Source organism: Peromyscus eremicus, chromosome 1 (assembly GCF_949786415.1).
Source record: "Peromyscus eremicus chromosome 1, PerEre_H2_v1, whole genome shotgun sequence".
NCBI classification, from domain to species: domain Eukaryota; kingdom Metazoa; phylum Chordata; class Mammalia; order Rodentia; family Cricetidae; genus Peromyscus; species Peromyscus eremicus.
In genome coordinates, this window is record NC_081416.1 from 51,263,264 (window position 1) to 51,279,380 (window position 16,117).

The following is a 16,117-nucleotide window of genomic DNA, read 5'->3' on the forward strand; positions in this document are numbered from 1 at the left end:
AGCGGCTCTCGGGCTCGTACCCTGTAGTCAGCAAGCACTTAGAGCTCTGGCTTCTTTAAATTTGAACTGCTTAGCCTTTGCCAAGGTTCCTGGTGTGTGCTTGTGATGTTTCACTCAGGAGAGCTGTTTAAGCACAATGAAGAGTTGAGAGGCATTGCTCTGCAGTCTGACTGAGGCAGCATTGGCAGAGACAGACAAACGGGACTAGAAAGTATAACCATTTTGAAATTAGAAATGGGCTTAAAGGGGGAATGACTCAAAACGGAAAGTTGAAGGATGAAGGATGTCACATTGAACGGTAACATCCATGAGCTGGCCGGAGTACCGCAGCAGCACAGCATCTCCACAAATGGGTGTCACGGGAGGAACCTGGCTTTGTCAGACTTACACAATCCTGCCCAGGTTATACTAGGGAACTGGCAGCGATCTGTGTTCCCAAGGGAGCTGAGCACACAGCGGGGCAGGGACTTAGAGCAGCAGCACCAGGGAATAGTATGTACATTTGTATGTGTACATGTTCCTGCATGTTTGAATGCCAAAAAGGCAGAGGTCAATATCAAGTATCTATCTTAGCCACTCTTATTTTTAGAGGCAAGGTCTTTTACTGAACCGGAAGCTCACCGATGTGTCTAAGGTGGCTGATTAGCAAGCTCCAAGGATACACCTTGTCCTATGCTGAGTTATAGACCTCACATCTGGCCTTTACATGGGTTCTGGGGATCTGAACTCAGGTCCTCAGGCTTGGACAGGAGTGTTTTGCCAGCTGAGCCAGCTCCCCTGCCCTGCACCAGGGAATCTGGTAGACATGTGCAGACAAGCAGTGTGGATTTTAAATGAATAATAACATGCTTTGGTCGAAATTAATTTTTATTTTTTAGTTTCATCAGGATGTCATAACGGCATTGGCACACACAGACACTGACATTAGGCCCAATTAAAGGAAATGCCTCCGGCCAGGAAGTAGAAAGACGAAGGTAATAAAGATACACATGGAAGCTGGAGTTAACAAGGTTCCGTTCAAATGTTTGGCCACTATCTCCATGAGCAGAGGTGACTTTCCCTCTGATCCTGATTTCTTATCTTGTCGGTGGAGTTGAGACACCTGGCTTTACCACTGTACCGTTCCTACCACTCAGCGTCCCCTGCGGCTACACAAAAGCCACAGTGAAGGCTGAGGAGGGGAGGCCACAGTGGTTCGGGCGCTCTGAAGACCTGGTCTGGGGACAACTGAGCTCGCTGGTATTTGCTCTGACTGGCAGCTAAAGGCTCAAAGGCAGTGGGCTTGGCAGGCTGGCAGTGCCACACCCTTACCCCAGGTGGCAGGGAGGGAGGCAGGCATGGCGGGGGGGGGGGGGGGGGGCAGCACCTATTCTGGAGGGAAGGAGTCACTAAAGGTAGCACTCTAATCCTGACTTTCCTACCCAGCCTGCTTCAGACGTTTTCAAGCAGGGCCAGTCCCTGGGAAAGCTCTGTGCTCTTCTGCAACCTGCCCTCCCTGGGCATTGTCCTGGAAACTCAAGGAACCCTGCCTGTCAGCACGCCGTACCCCAACGTCCTTTACCCAGATGCCCTCATCTTGACCACCCGCCGTTTCTCCACAGAGGCGTTGCGCTCTGCCTTCTGCTTGGGGCTCTCTGATTCCAGACAGATGGTCAATATGCTTTGAGTAGATACCTGATGAGCAGGCAACGGAATAATTCCGTGGGTTTGGGGAACGAGAGCGTGGACGTGGATGTGCAGGGCTAGGCTCTCCGGGCATGTTCCTGTGTTCTCTGGAAGGGTGAGTTAAACTGTCCCTAACTTTTACAGAATCAGAAGATTACAAAACCCTACTTCACTGTTAGACACGCTTTGTCAGAAGTCGTCCCGAATGCCTGTCTGGCCTCCAGAAGAGTAAGACTCTTGAACAAGTAGAAAGAGGAACAGCAGCAGCGGTGGCATTCACAGACCTCAGAACCCTCCTGTCTGTGACATGGAATGTGCTGTGCAATGCTGGAACATGACACAGGGGACAGGGACGCCGCTGCTCAGAGCTCTGACCCTTAGGACAGGAGCCTCAGCCACTTGTGCTGGTGGCTGTTAGAATGACAGGCGGTGACAGAAAAGGAAACTATGGGAATTGTTCAGGAGGAGGAAAGCCCCTTCCTTCCTTGTGTTGATTTAAAAATCAACAGATTTTTAAAGGCCAGTAATTCTGCCATCCATTTTGTCAAGAGCTAGGATCTCTTGTTCTCTCTGGAACCTGGATGGAACAGGAAACCAGGATTACTCGTGCCAGGATCCTCCAGGGCCAAATGCCTCCCAAACCATAGTCCTGGCCTTTGCCCTGCCTGCTTCTGAAACTGAAAAACAGCTTCTCCCAGAAGCCAGAGGCGGACATGGTCACACCCAGCTCTCGGCAGCAAGCTAAGCTCCTGGGCAGGGAGCTGTGCCAGGCTTCAGGATTCTACGCATGAATGCCCCCTTTCTAAATCTTGTTCAAAGGGGTCACACTGGCCCGGAGACTAACAGGGAGGGTAGAGAGTCAGAGACATAGCCCAGTGAAATGGGCTCACACTTTACAAGGGGGGAATTCTAGGGCGGGGTCCCTGCTTCATGCTGGGCTCTGGAGGTCCCCCCATTTGCCTCTGCCAACGTTGAAGAAACAACAGAACAGCTTTGCACCCCTACCCCAACAGTTCTCCCTCAAGTTTGGTACCTAGAAGGCAAGGGGACAGGTGTGAGCACAAACATCTACGTCCCCAACCCTTCCAACATTCGATTCATAGTGGCATTGCCCCGCAAGCTCCCTCTGCTTTGGCTCCAGTGTCCTCTTCCCCTCCCAGACGGAGGACTGCCGCTGCTATTGGTGAAGATAGGCGTCCAACCAGAGCTGCCCCGACTCCTTCAGTGAGCTGTAGGACAACAGGAGCAGACAGTGAGAGGTGGGGGCTGTGTCATCCACCTGCAGACACATCCCCTTCCCCTCAGACGCTTTACCGCCCCTGCTTAGTTAGAGGACGCTGGCCTGGTCATGGACCAACACCACCCTGCCGTTGCCATGGTGATGCCATTGCAGATGGCCAGGAACCCACCCCACTCCGTGCCACATGCCCATCACCCTGCTGCCCACTCCCCAGGCTCAGACTCACTAGACGATGTCGGCAAAGGCTGAGAACAGGGGCTTGGACTTGTACTTGATGCCGTACTTGGCGCACAGGGATTGCACCAGGGGCGCCACTTTGTGGTAGTTGTGTCGGGGCATCGTCGGGAAGAGGCTTCAGGGACAGCAGGGCAGTTAGTGGCGTCGGCTCCTCTGCCCCTCCCCCACCCCCTGCCTCCTGGCTCTCCCCACTCACTGGTGCTCGATCTGGAAATTGAGGTGACCACTGAACCAGTCATTGAAGGCCGACTGGTGAACGTTGCAGGTTGCCTGCAGCTGGAGGAGAAAGTCAAGGCAGGGCAGACTCTGTGTGAAAGTGCTCCGTCTTCCCTAGGGAGGCTCTCTGGAACTGTCCCCTATCCCTCTGGTCACCCTCTTCGGTCCACCACCCACCCTTTTCAGTAGCTGTGGCATGTCCAGGTCTTCCAAGTGACTGTCCCTTACCTGGGTGGAGACCCAGTCCACATTCCGGTCGTAATCAATGTGCATGGGGATGTGGTTCATCTGTGTCACCCACACAAACCAGTTGCTCTCCAGGAACCTGTTGAATGTGGCAGACAGCCACCAACAGTACAAGCAGAGCACAGAGTTCATATTCTCCAGTAGCAACACCAACCCGTGGCTCGCCCAAGCCAATTCCCCAAACGACTCCCACTTCCAAGACCCCAGCCAGCATGGCCCCCAGACCCATCACCTGCACGTGCCCATCAGACACTACCTGACAATGAAGAAAAGACCCAGGAGGCCTTTCAGCCCCAGCAGGGGCATGTAAGTGAGGAAGACACGGACATAGAAGCTGAGCATCCAGGCCAAGTCCTGCAGGGGAAATGGGAGAGTGGCACCGTCCCAGCAGCCACTGCTCCTTCCCTCCCCATCTCTGTCTGCTGTGGTCATCCCTCCTCCCGGGTTGTGTGTCTGATCCTCAGCTGCTCTTAGCTGCCTGTCCTGCAACACCTAATGGCACAGCTTCTTCTGTTCCCGGTGGTACTCCAGTGCCCTGCCCGTCCCTTCCCAGGGGCCCCCAGTCTCCCTGGCTACAGCACCTCCCCACCCTGTTTCAATGCTGCCCGACGAATGTTTCAGGACCAAGGCTCTGTCTATGCCACTGTACTGACTGAAGCTCCAGGTCCTTTTCTGCAGTGAACCAAGCCGCACACTCTTCCCACAACACTTGGGCCCTCTGCACCATGTCCAGCTCACACCTCGGGTCCCAGCTTGTCTGCTCGGAACCTGTCTTCTCTGCGTCCTACATCTGAGGCCAGCTGGAAAAGCAGACCCAGCCAGCCCCCTGGGGGATCCCCAAAGCCTCTTCTGCTGCACGTCCCCTCTCGGGTCTATCACTTTTAGCTTCATCCTACATTCCCTCAGAGCAGGGACCATGCCCCATGTCTCTCTCCCTTTGCTTTCTGCACAGTTCCTTGAGTGCCAGGCAGCTTGGGGACCCCAGGTGACTAGCCTGATGAAGCCTGTCATGGGGAGGTGGGGCACGCATGAGCCCGAGCCACTGAATCTCATCAAGAGAGGAGCATCTCCACCTGGTTCTAGTCTGCTCTCAGCCACTCCTATGCCAGTCTCTATGCCACTCCGAGCACACCCTTCCTCACGCGGGGTTCTGGAGAACCTGGCACGTGGGACTTGCGGCCGGGGATACTCACCACCCATTTCTTCCGCTGAACAACAAAATAGAAAATATACCACTGGAAGTAGAGAGGCAGCAAGGCTGGGGGTCCAACTGGGGAGGCAAAGGACACAGGGAGGGGGCATGAGCAATTGGGGGTGATTGAGGACTGCTATGGTGAGCTCCCCAGCACAGAACTGCCTCCTGTCGCCCCCCTCACTGCCTTAGTGCCCCTCAATCAACTGCAAGTCACGGGCACTGAGGGTGGGCAGGAACACACGGGAGGCCGAGGGCTGGGAGCAGTATCCCTTCCTTGTGGAGGAGGGGCATGGGGGAGCTTAAGCCTCAAGCATGGCCTGTTCTCTAGTCCCGGCCTTTTCAAGGGCACATTAATACTCCCCACAGTGCCTGGACCACAGCCCTGCACACACACACACACACACACACACACACACACACACACACACACACACCCGCATCCTGTCACGTTCCTGCTGCTGCTCCACCAGGCAGGTCAAAGGGCAGGGGAGAACTCTGCTGACCTTTCACAGTCTGAGGTACACCGATGCTACTCCAACCACTGCATGACAATCCCCATCCATAGCTTCTTCATCTTGATATGCCACAGATTCTAAAATTCCTTTCCTCCCTCCCTCCCTCCCTTCCTGATACATGTACGATGTGTGTGTGTGTGTGAGTGTGGGCCGTGGCACACACGCTGAGGTCCGAGACACACACACCGGAGTGGAGGCGGTGACTGTGTAAATTGGTTCTCTCCTTCCACTGTGAGTTCCAGGCGTTAAGCTCAAGTTGTCAGGCTTTTACCAGCTAAGTCATCTCACTGATCTTCCATCTTTAGTTTCTGAGAGGGTCTCTCACTAGGTGTGAAGCTGTTCTGGCTGACCAATGAGCTTCAGGGATTTACCCATCTCTGTGCCCCTCATACCCTGTCCATACCCAGTGCTGGGATTACAGGCATGTGCCACCACCCCTGAATTTTTTTTTTAAAGATTTATTTATTACATATACAGCATATATGACTGAAGGCCAGAAGAGGGCACCAGATCTCATTACAGATGGTTGTGAGCCACCATGTGGTTGCTGGGAATTGAACTCAGGACCTTTGGAAGAACAGTCAGTGCTCTTAACCTCTGAGCCATCTCTCCAGCCCCCACCCCTGGATTTTTATGTGGCGTCTAGAGATCCAAATTCAGGTCCTCATGTTTGCACAGCAGGCCCTTTACCAACTGAACCATCTCCCCAGTCCTAAAATCATCATCATCATCATCATCATCATCATCATCATTATTACAACATCATCATTATTACAACATCATCATTATTATTACATCATCATCATTATTACTACATCACCATCATTATTATTATTTTGGTTTTTCAAGACAGGGTCTCTCTGTGTAGCCTTGGCTGTCCTGGAACTCGGTCTGTAGACCAGGCTGTTCTCAAACTCACAGAGATCAGTCTTCCTCTGCCTCCCGAGTGCTGGGATTAAAGGCATACACCACTACTGCCCAGACTAAAATTATTTTTATGGAAGTCTTTACTCAACTCTTCGACTATGTCCAGCTTTCTCTAGAAGGGACAGTTGGCAATAAGCAGTTCTAATAAATTCCTTTAATTCTTCCCCTCTCTTCCTTTAAAAACTTGAAATCCATGCAGGTGTGGTGGCTCGTGCCTATATAGCAAGTTTGAAGCCAGCCTGAGCTACACAAGACCCTCTCAAACAAAACCAAAACCAAACAACAACAAAACCCATAAAAGTACTCCCCCTCACTTTCCCCAAACTGGAAGTCTTAAAGGAGTTTTAAACCCAGTTTTGGGCATTATGCAGTAGGCTTTGAAGGCAGGGAATGGATTACCAAAATGTCTTCTGCTCAGTTGTAACATTTCATCTCAGGTCCCACTGCCCAAGGAGTCATCCTAACTGACCCCACCTTTGTGTGACTAGGGTTAAGATGAGGCTTATAATTAAACCAGGAGCTCCCTGCTGACCCCTCAGTTTCTTCCTGGAAGCTAGGGTGAGACTGGAGGACTGAGTTTGTCCCCCAACACAAATGACTAACCAAGCATTAGCTCATTGACTTTACTCAGTGGAAAAGGCCATCTGCTCCCAGGTGTGTGTGTGTGTGTGGGGGGGTATCAGCAGGCTGTACTTCCTCCTAGGCCATCCCAGGGGAGTCCGCTTTCCCTGTGGATACTCACTCAGGAAGAAGTACTTGTGCTGATGGTTGTATGGCATGTGCTTCTTTTTTTGTTTCCCAAGCTGTGAAGAAACAAATAAGTCAGTAGCTAGACCAGACACCTACCCCACTCCATCCCCTATGAGAGGCCAGATTTCCCTGCTCTGACTCTAAGGCCTACTTCAGGAACCTTCCGCTAGCTGCTGCCATTGGAAGGCTCTGGCAGGCCCATGCCTGGAGCAAGCAGCCCTGGATGGTGACCTATGAATGTACTGTGACAGGGAACACACAGGTGTGTACAGGATGCCGTCTACAGGACTCCTGACGGCTATCTGAAGTTTCTGTCTCATGGTTTCCAGGTCCAACCCCCTCCTGCTTCTGGTACTCTTTGGACTTCAGAGTCTCTATGGAAAACTATTTTTGACCCTACATAGGTACCTGAGTCTTTCTTTTTTTTTTTTTTTTTTTGGTTTTTTGAGACAGGGTTTCTCTGTGTAGCTTTGCGCCTTTCCTGGAACTCACTTGGTAGACCAGGCTGGCCTCGAACTCACAGAGATCCGCCTGGCTCTGCCTCCCGAGTGCTGGGATTAAAGGTGTGCGCCACCACCGCCCGGCTACCTGAGTCTTTCTATCACAATCTTTTGGACTCTTGTCTTTTTATTTCAGTGTAGGGGTGTTTTGCCTGCATGTATGTCTGTGCACCACTTGCATGCAGTGCCTCTGGAGACCAGAAGAGGGCAGCAGACTATCTAGAATTGAAGTTACAGATTATTGTGAGCTCCCAAGTGGGTCCTGGGAATCAAACACAGATCCTCCGGAGGAGCAGCCAGTGCTTTTAACCACTGAGTCATCTCTTGACCCTCTCTTTTTTACTTCAACCTGGCCTTCATAAGCCTCCTTGAAAGTTTAGTAATATATGTAGAAAGATTACCAAGAACAATCCCGCAACCTGAAGGTTTTGGCAAAGCTTTGCTCATTGGGTGGGTTATTTTTTAAGCCAAACTACTAAACAGACTGGCTGGGAGGCACCAGGCCAGCCAATCAGCCCAGAGCCCCTCACATAGGCTCATATATACTCTGCTGTCTCATTCCATGGCTCTGGCATTTCTTGCCCCAATTAGTTTTGGTGACTTCAATCCAAAGCACAATCTGGCTGATCCTTTTACATATCCACAAATAATTTATCAAAAACAGTTCTGTTCAAGCTGCTTTGGCTAGATGAGGCAATCTTTCTGCATTCATGGAGTTATTCAGCAAGCACTGGAGGTGAGGGGATAGCACTCTTCAGTCACTGGGGAGCTGAGAGCACAGAGGTGAACAGTATGAACTTCTTACCTACATGTATCTTATAACCTGGAGAAACGAAACCACTAATAAATGTGTAAACAGAGTTCAAGATAATTTACAGATGAACAGACAGGAGAGCAGGACAGACAAAGGTAGCAGCTCAGGCCTGGTTTCCCTTGGGCCCTGATACCTGAACCATGAGAAGTGTCAGGAATGTAAAAATCCGAAGACAAGCCTTCAAAGCCCAGGGCACAGCCAGAACCAAAGCTTTGAGACCCATCACACTTGGAAGCTAGGAAGGCCAGGTTACCCAGGCCCTCAGCCCTGGTAAAGGCGAGGGTGGATGTACTGTGCTCTGTTGCCCAGGCAGGCCTTGAACTCACTCATAGATGATCTGCTCAGTGTTTTGTGTTTGGTGGCTTAGTCCAGAGGTACAGGGGCCACTGAGGCAGAGATGGGCCCGGTAGGCTGCTATGGTGTGGTGTGGTTTGTTTTCCAGGCGACCACGCTGCATGCTTGGTCACCAATGCAGTGATGCCAGGAGGTACAGCCCTCTGGAGTCAATGAAACCCCTCTGAAGGGATTCATGTGATTCCGGGGACCTGGTGAGTTTGCCCTTGAGAGTGAATTGTTTTAAAGACAGCAGGACAACCTGGTTTCTTATCTCACCCAGCTTTCATAGTTGCTCCCACCAAAGTCTGGCATCTCTCACGAGGCTCTTCCCAGGGGTCAAACTGATGGGGCTGCTCCATCTTGAATTTTCAGCCTCTCAAAACAGTGAACTAAACCTATCTTTTCTTTACCAAGTACCCAACCTCAGCTATTTTATTATAGCACAGAAAGTGGACAGTTTACAAGACAGAGATGGCACTGGAGCTGGAGAGTTTGATGGACTTAGGATACAGTCTGAAGACAGGTGGACAAGCCACCCAATATTATTAACCAAGGAGATGCCACAGAAGGAAAGGACCTCTCTTGGCTGGTGGGGTGAGTGAGGAACTGCTATGGAAAGGAACCCTGTCCACTGCTGCTCCTCAGTGACCAAGTGCCACTAGGCTCTGCCCCACTGTGCTCAGACTCTCAGAGGTCAGAAGGTCAAGGGCAAATGTCCCCTGTACCTCCTTGTTCTCCAGGAGTGTTAGGAGGCATTGGGCAGAAGCCACTAACCAGGGCATCGCTATCTAGTTAAGCTGTCCCTGGAGACCAAACCAAGCCCACACCCATTCGTTCTCATTTCTCTGTGTGTGTGGGGGTGAGGGAGAGAGGTGTATGCGTGTGTGCAGGTATACTTGCCCATGCATGTGAAGACCAGAGGTCAGCTTCAGGGGTCTCTATTGCTCTCTATGTCTTGAGCTGGAGTCTCTCGCTGAACCAGGAGCTCAGTTTCTGCTGGACTGCCTGGCCAGCAAATCCCCAGGATGTGCCTGTCTTCACACTCCCTCTCGTTCACCCTGGTGCTGGGGTTAGTCACAGCTGCTGGGCTGGGCTTACTCAGATGCTCAAGATCCAAACTCAGGTCCCCAGGTTTGTGTGTCAAGCACCTTACCCACTGAGCTGTCTCCCTAGCGCCCCCCCCCCATGTTCATGAAACAGAGTTTCTTGAAAGCCACAGAACGAAGAACCAGCAAAGGTCCCCCCTCTCCTTAAACCATCTGTGGTAACAACGGGAGTGCTTAGCGCCCAGTGCTCTTCCTGATGAGCAGTCTGCCCTGTTTCAGAAAGACTCGGGCCAGTTCCCCGCTGCGCCCTGCTGCCGGGACAGAGGGGAACCCTCCTAACAAGCCAGCAGAGGCCAATGCTTGGGGAGGGAGAAATGGGAGCATTAGGGACAGATGGAGTCCCAGTCTCAAGCTATGAGTGCCCTGTGCCAGCACAGCCCATGCTGCCAAGCCTCTTCCACACAGCACGTCTCTGCCAGAGAGGACAGGGCAGTCAGGCTAGCTTGAACTCATGTCTGAAAATGAACTGTGTGCCCAACAGCTTAATGTAAACAGCTGCCATCGAGTGAGGGGGGTGGACTGGCAGAGCTCTGGAAGGGTTTTTAATTAACTTTTCAAGGAATTCTGCTGGGCATTTGGAAGTTTCTATCATTTACGCAGGGCCAGTTCAGCAGCTCTCCGCCCTAGGGCACTCTTCCTCCAGCAGTTACATTATAGCTTTTGCTCACAGCCTCAGCTGACTACTCATAGCCAATACTGACCACGCTAGAAGGCAGGCTAGACCACGGAGGGAGGGGAAGGGTACAGCTGTCCCTCTATCCACAGGGATTGGTTCCAGGGTGTCCACAGACGTCCCAAGTCCCCTGTATGAAGAGGCATGCTACTTGGGATAACTGATGCATGCCCTCCCGGTATGTCTTACAGTAGCCCTGCAGGCTGCAGAGATGAGGCTTTGTTCCCTTTTTTTCCTCTTGAGACTGGTCTTGCTATGAAGCCCAGGCTAGCCTCACACCCTTAATCCTCCTGCTTCAGCTTCCTGTGTGCTGAGATTACAGGTATGTACCACCATGCCTGGCTTCTTTCCTTCCCTCCCACCTGATCTTCCTTTCCTATCTCTCTTTTTGGTGCTGTATGTGGAACCCAGGGCTTTACTCAAGCCAGGTAAACGCTCTACCACTGAGCTACTCTCCAGCCTCGTTCCAGTATATAATAAATTCTCTCTAGACCGGTTATACCTGATACAGTGTAAGTGCTATGTAAAAATAGTTGTTATGATGTGTTCTTTAGAAACCAATAATCAAGAACACTCTAGAGCCAGGGAGATGAGAAAGCTCCCTGAGAGGGCTCAGAGAATAAAGCACTTCTGAGGAAACCTGATGACCTGAGTTCAACCCCTGGAGCCCAGGTAAAGGCGGAAGGGGAAAATGGTCTCCACTAAGTTTGACGCATGCTCTCACACAATGATAAATAAATCACGTTGAAAATCCCAGTAGGGTTGGTGATATGGCTCAGTGAGTAAAGGTATTTGCCATGCAAGCCTGGTGTCTTGAGTTTCATTCCGAAGTCTCATATAAATGTGTAAGGGGAGAAGTGACTCCACAAAAGCTGCCTTCTGACCTCTACCCGAGTGCCAGGGCACACACGTGTACTAATAAATACATTAAAAACAGCCTGGACACGTTCAGGATGGATGTATTTTTTTCTGAATATTTCCTTAAGTCCACAGATGCAGAATCTAAGGGTACAGAAGCCAGCTGTGTTCAGGGGGAGTGTTCTGGGCACTGATATCAGAGATGTGATACAGGAAAGCCCCAGACAAGGCAGGCTGCCCCGCAGCAGGGTATCTGGTGTAAGAGACAGAAACAGTGCAGGGGGTGGCTGGCTTCCTAGAGCAGAGGCTTGCCAGGAATGTCCTGTCATCCACTGAATCCTTGGCAGAATGGGGTACCTTTGTGTAGTAATGGTTTGCTGATTCTGTCCTGGACAGTGACGGTTTACAGCCTCTTGTTCTCCACAACTTCCAGAAAGTAAGAGCCCTACAGCTTACCTTCGCCAACACTGAGCAAGCACTTTCCCTACGCCTGCTGAACAGGCTACTCTCCATCCCCTCGGTACCGACACCCAGCTCACCTCCACGGAAAGAACCTTCCCTAAGGCGAAGAAGAGGGGATGCATGTTGATATCGGGGTCTTTGCGGAAGCAGTTGGGCTTGGCGTGGTGCTGGAAGTGCAAGTGGTTCCACCAGCTGGCAGGAGCCCCCTACAGAGAGTTGCAAATGTGAGTGAAAACCCAGCGCAGAGGACCCTGGTTCAATGTTTAGCACCCACATGGCAGCTCACAACTACCTCTGAGTTCAGTCCCGGGGATCTGATGCCCTCACTTGTGACAGACAGACAGACAGACAGACATGCAAGCATGGTACCCGCACACATATCACAAACAAATAATTTTTGAAGAGAAAGAAAACCCAGTGTCACGAGCACTTCTCCCACCCTCTGGCAGCCGTGGATGACCGGGGTTTAGGGGAGCCCCATCAACTCACTGACCTTCAGGTGGCCAATCACGAAGTGATGTAGCAGGTGGTTCCATGTAGAGGTGCCGAAGACTGACAGGTGCCCAAAGTCATGCTGTAGCCAACCTGCCTGGGCCTAAAAGAGAAAGGTTAGTGCCCAGAGCAGCCCGCACCTAGGGTCCCCCTCACAAACCTCAGCAGCCCCTTCCGCCTCCCCACACTGGACCAGAGCACAGCCTCAAGGGAGCACACTGGGGTAAGTCAGGGAACCTGGGTCCCAGGTCCCTCTTGGCCACTGGGTCACATGGACGTGGAGGCAGACCACGGTCCCTTCTTCCCTCTGAAGTGACATGACTTAGGATAGACGGGCAGAATAGAGACCAGAAGTCCAAATCCTGGTGCTGGGCTGTGACTGGCATGCTGAGTGATACCGGTGGTGGGAAGGGAGCCAAGCATTGGTTCTTGGCATACCTGGAGTGTGGTAGAGCCTGAACCTGAGATTTTAGAGAAGAAACCACACAGGAAGAAGGGGACGTGGGGAAGAGAAACTGGAGAGGCTGTGAGCGAACCAAAACATGCGTGTGACTAAAGAGCAGAAGAAAGTCATGCACAACAGAATGTGTGTTCTCTCCCTGGGCCAGCTCGCCTCTGTATCTTCAGATCCCGGGGCGGGAGAGCAGGCTGGATTCTTGGCCTTGATGTCTCCCTAGGAATCCCAAGAATGCCGAAGGCACTCACCTGGACTGTGCTGAGCAGCAGCGCACAGAGGGAGAAGGGTACCAAGGATGTTCCAAAGATCCAAAGGGTGAGCCAGGCGGCCACATCCAGGAGCAGGATGTGGAGCAGATAGAACAGGAAGAAGAGGTGGTTGGCCTTCATGAGGCCCATCCGCTCCACCGTGGCCCGCAGCTCCCGGAACTCATCAGTGAGCTCTTTCTGTGGGAGAGTGGGGCTGTAATTCTTCCCAGCAGCACCCCAACCCTCACAGAGAACCTCCCATGGAGGTATCTGTGGGAAGTTCACAGTCTTTGGCAGATGCCCTGATGGGGAAGGGTGATCTGACAGAAGCAGCTACTGTGAACGGCATCATGTCCAGCAGCTCAGCAGACTTAATTTGGGTCCCCACTGTGTGTGATCTGTGGCTCTGCAGCGTAAACTCTGAGCCTCTATTTTCTCATGTGTATACATGTAGAGATTATTATGTGAGTTAACATTGGCACACGGTACTCAGTACATAGGTCTGCTGTTGGTGATGGCATCATTGGAAGAAACAGAAGTTCCTGCTCCCGCAGGCTTATCACCCCATGACTATTTGGGACCCCCAAGAACTGTCACCTGTAGTCCTACGCAGGCATCTGCCCCCTCTCCCTCCACAACCAAGTCTCCAAACAGCAAACAGGGCCTCTCACATTCTTGGTGGGTTCAAAGCTGGGCTGCTCCGGAGCCAGCTCTCCGATCAGAAGAGAGTTCATATACTTTCTCACAAGGCCCTTGTTGATGTGGAATGCCACAAAAGGATCCTGCAAGAACGGGGAGAAGACCATGAGGACCCTCTTAGCCCTCCAGGCTCCTAAGAGCCTCACACCAAAGGCCATTCTCCAGGCCAGCAACAAGGTCTACACCCATGCTGAAGCAAAGGCCACCTCCCTCCGGCTACTGTACCTCTAGCTTTCTGCCAGCTCCAGATCACTCAGCAGTTGGGTTCCCATTGAAAGAGCAGTACTTCAAAGAATGGGAACCCTCCCCTGGATGCCATACAGAAAGGCCTGCCCAGGCTAGCCTTCATGTCTACAGATACTTGGTGCAGGAATTTAGTACAGGAGAGAAGCGGCTTGCAAGGTATAGGTTGGGTCACAAGGCTTTTGTGCCTATAGTACTTTCAACAAGTCCTTTCGTTTCTTAGCCAGCTTCTCTATAAACAGTGATGAGGAAGATTCCCTACGCCAGAGCTGGGGAACTGTTCACATTTCTTCTGCTTTAGGCAAAGTTTCCTATTTCCCCCAACATTCTAACTACTCACTGCTCCGGAGTTAATATGGGTTATTCAAGGTGGAAGGGAGGACCTTAGGCCTTAGGGAGAGAAGCTGCATGTGGAGGCGGAGTCATGGGCAGTGGCACCACACATCCAGACCAATCGCTGGTTTTGCCTGGTCCCCCAAATCACACAGAATGGGAAGCCTAGACAGTGCGGGTCTGCTCCATAGAGTCTGCGTAGGATTGCGCTGACTGGCTCTATCTAGCCTGGTCTCTAAGGCTGTGGGGTTTTGTTTGTTTGCTTGCTTTATCAGAGTGCCCGCCACCTCTCAGCATCTAACTTCAAGGGTTAATAGGAACCCTTGTCACTCCGGAAGCACATTAGACTGGCAGAGAAGGAATAAAGGGTAGGGGAGATTGCGTTAAGGACTTAGAAGACGATGGACCCCAAGGTTGGCAACAGTTGGCAATCCAGTCACAGAGCGCTCTGTTCTAACTTTAGAGTCCTAGTTCCACCCGAGGCTCTGAGGAAGGATATGGTCTATAAAGAGAACAAACAGGGCCACCAGACAGAGGCTGGGGGTGCGCACCGACTCGGCCTGCAGTAAGCTCCAAGGCAAAAGGGACGCTGTCCTCCTAAGTGTCTAATCACCCGGGGGCCCTCTTCCTAAAAAAGTTGGAGACCACCCTGGCCTACCGCCACGTGACCTCGCACTAAAGATCGGAAGACAACTCTGGGATCCCAACCTAGGTGTATGCAGATGCAGATGCAGACGCTCCTACTGTCACATCTCTCCGGTTACCCACAGTGACTGATCCTCGTAGGCTTTCTTGGACCGGCGCAGGTCCATACCCTACCCTCCCGGTTTCACAAGTACGGGGGCGCGGGGCGGAGGGGGCGGGCAAACCACAGGGTTCTCAGTGTCATCCCTATCGCGAGCGGTCCTCTCCGGCTCCCTTCCCGCTCCGGATCCCGAGTGAGGGCCCGCTCTAGATCAGACAAGGCAGCGTTCACCCGCCCAGCCCAGCAGACAGGACGTGACCCCCTCTCTCTGAACTGACTCCTCCTCCGGCCGCCCTAAGCAGCACCGTGGTCCCAGTGCCCAGCAAGCTCGCTCACTCCTAGCCCAGCTCAGGATCCAATCCACGCCTGAGACTCCAGAGGCAAAGCACCGACGTGCAGCCAGCCCTTTGTTTGAGTGTGCCTGTTGCGGGCCTCTATCTCTAGCCTGGGTCTCTCCCGCGCTTGCATCCCGGGTCCGGAGATTTCTCTTGCCGCCTGTGTCCCGCCCGTGGTGCAGACGCGCCCATTGTCCGCGCTAACCGTGGCATCCTGACCCGCGTAGTGGCTGATGACCCGAGAGCCCCCTGGGTGGCGGCGGCTGAAGTCGCTGATGTTGTACACCTTCCGGTCGATCACGAGCCACCGCTCCTTCTCCCGCCCGGAGTGCTGCGCCACCTCCTCCCATGTAAAGTAGCGTGGCTGGTGGAGCTGGGCCGAGGCCGGGACCGGGGTCGGCACCGGGTCGGGAGCCATAGCCGGCCTGCCTAAGGAATCGGGAGTCGGAGAGGCGCGCGCTCGGGGCGCGGGACAGCGCACGCCCGCCTCGCGAGTTCGGGGAGCGTCGGGCTGCTGAGAGCGCGCGCCCGGGGACCGCCGTCCGCGCGCAGGGTTTTCAGCACCCTCGGCGCGGACCGCGGCGCGCGCTCCCATTGGCTGAGCCGAGTGGCGTGGGGCGCGAGCTCCGCCTCTCTCGGGCCAGCAAGGACCGACGTCCCCGGCGGGATTTCGGAGGGATTTCTGCTGCGTCCAGCTGCCAGAGACGCGCCCCCTCGCGGGTGCCTGAAAGCGGTCACCAGGCGATTCCACTTCTGGCCCGGGTTTTGCTGAGCATCATAGGAACCGACAGGATAACGGTTCCTGTGGGTGCGCCACAGCGTGCT

General features: G+C 53.0%; 1 protein-coding gene across 2 annotated transcripts; it reads right to left on the reverse strand.

Annotated features, from left to right (window-relative positions):
- Window positions 1-1,358: 1,358 nt before the first annotated feature.
- Window positions 1,359-15,812, reverse strand: Fads1 (fatty acid desaturase 1). 2 transcript variants are annotated; one of them, XM_059260958.1, is made up of 12 exons: window positions 15,498-15,812; window positions 13,609-13,719; window positions 12,938-13,135; window positions 12,234-12,335; window positions 11,818-11,946; window positions 6,984-7,044; window positions 4,798-4,874; window positions 3,861-3,958; window positions 3,587-3,683; window positions 3,339-3,418; window positions 3,132-3,257; window positions 1,359-2,894 (listed from the first exon to the last, which is right to left on the reverse strand). In XM_059260958.1, exons 1-12 carry the CDS (start codon window positions 15,708-15,710, stop codon window positions 2,843-2,845), a joined length of 1,344 nt encoding a protein of 447 aa, XP_059116941.1. In that variant the 5' UTR covers window positions 15,711-15,812; the 3' UTR covers window positions 1,359-2,842. The 2 variants fall into 2 exon arrangements, with proteins under 2 accessions (XP_059116941.1, XP_059116950.1); XM_059260967.1 differs by having other exon boundaries at window positions 15,512-15,595.
- Between the last annotated feature and the right edge of the window lie 305 nt (window positions 15,813-16,117).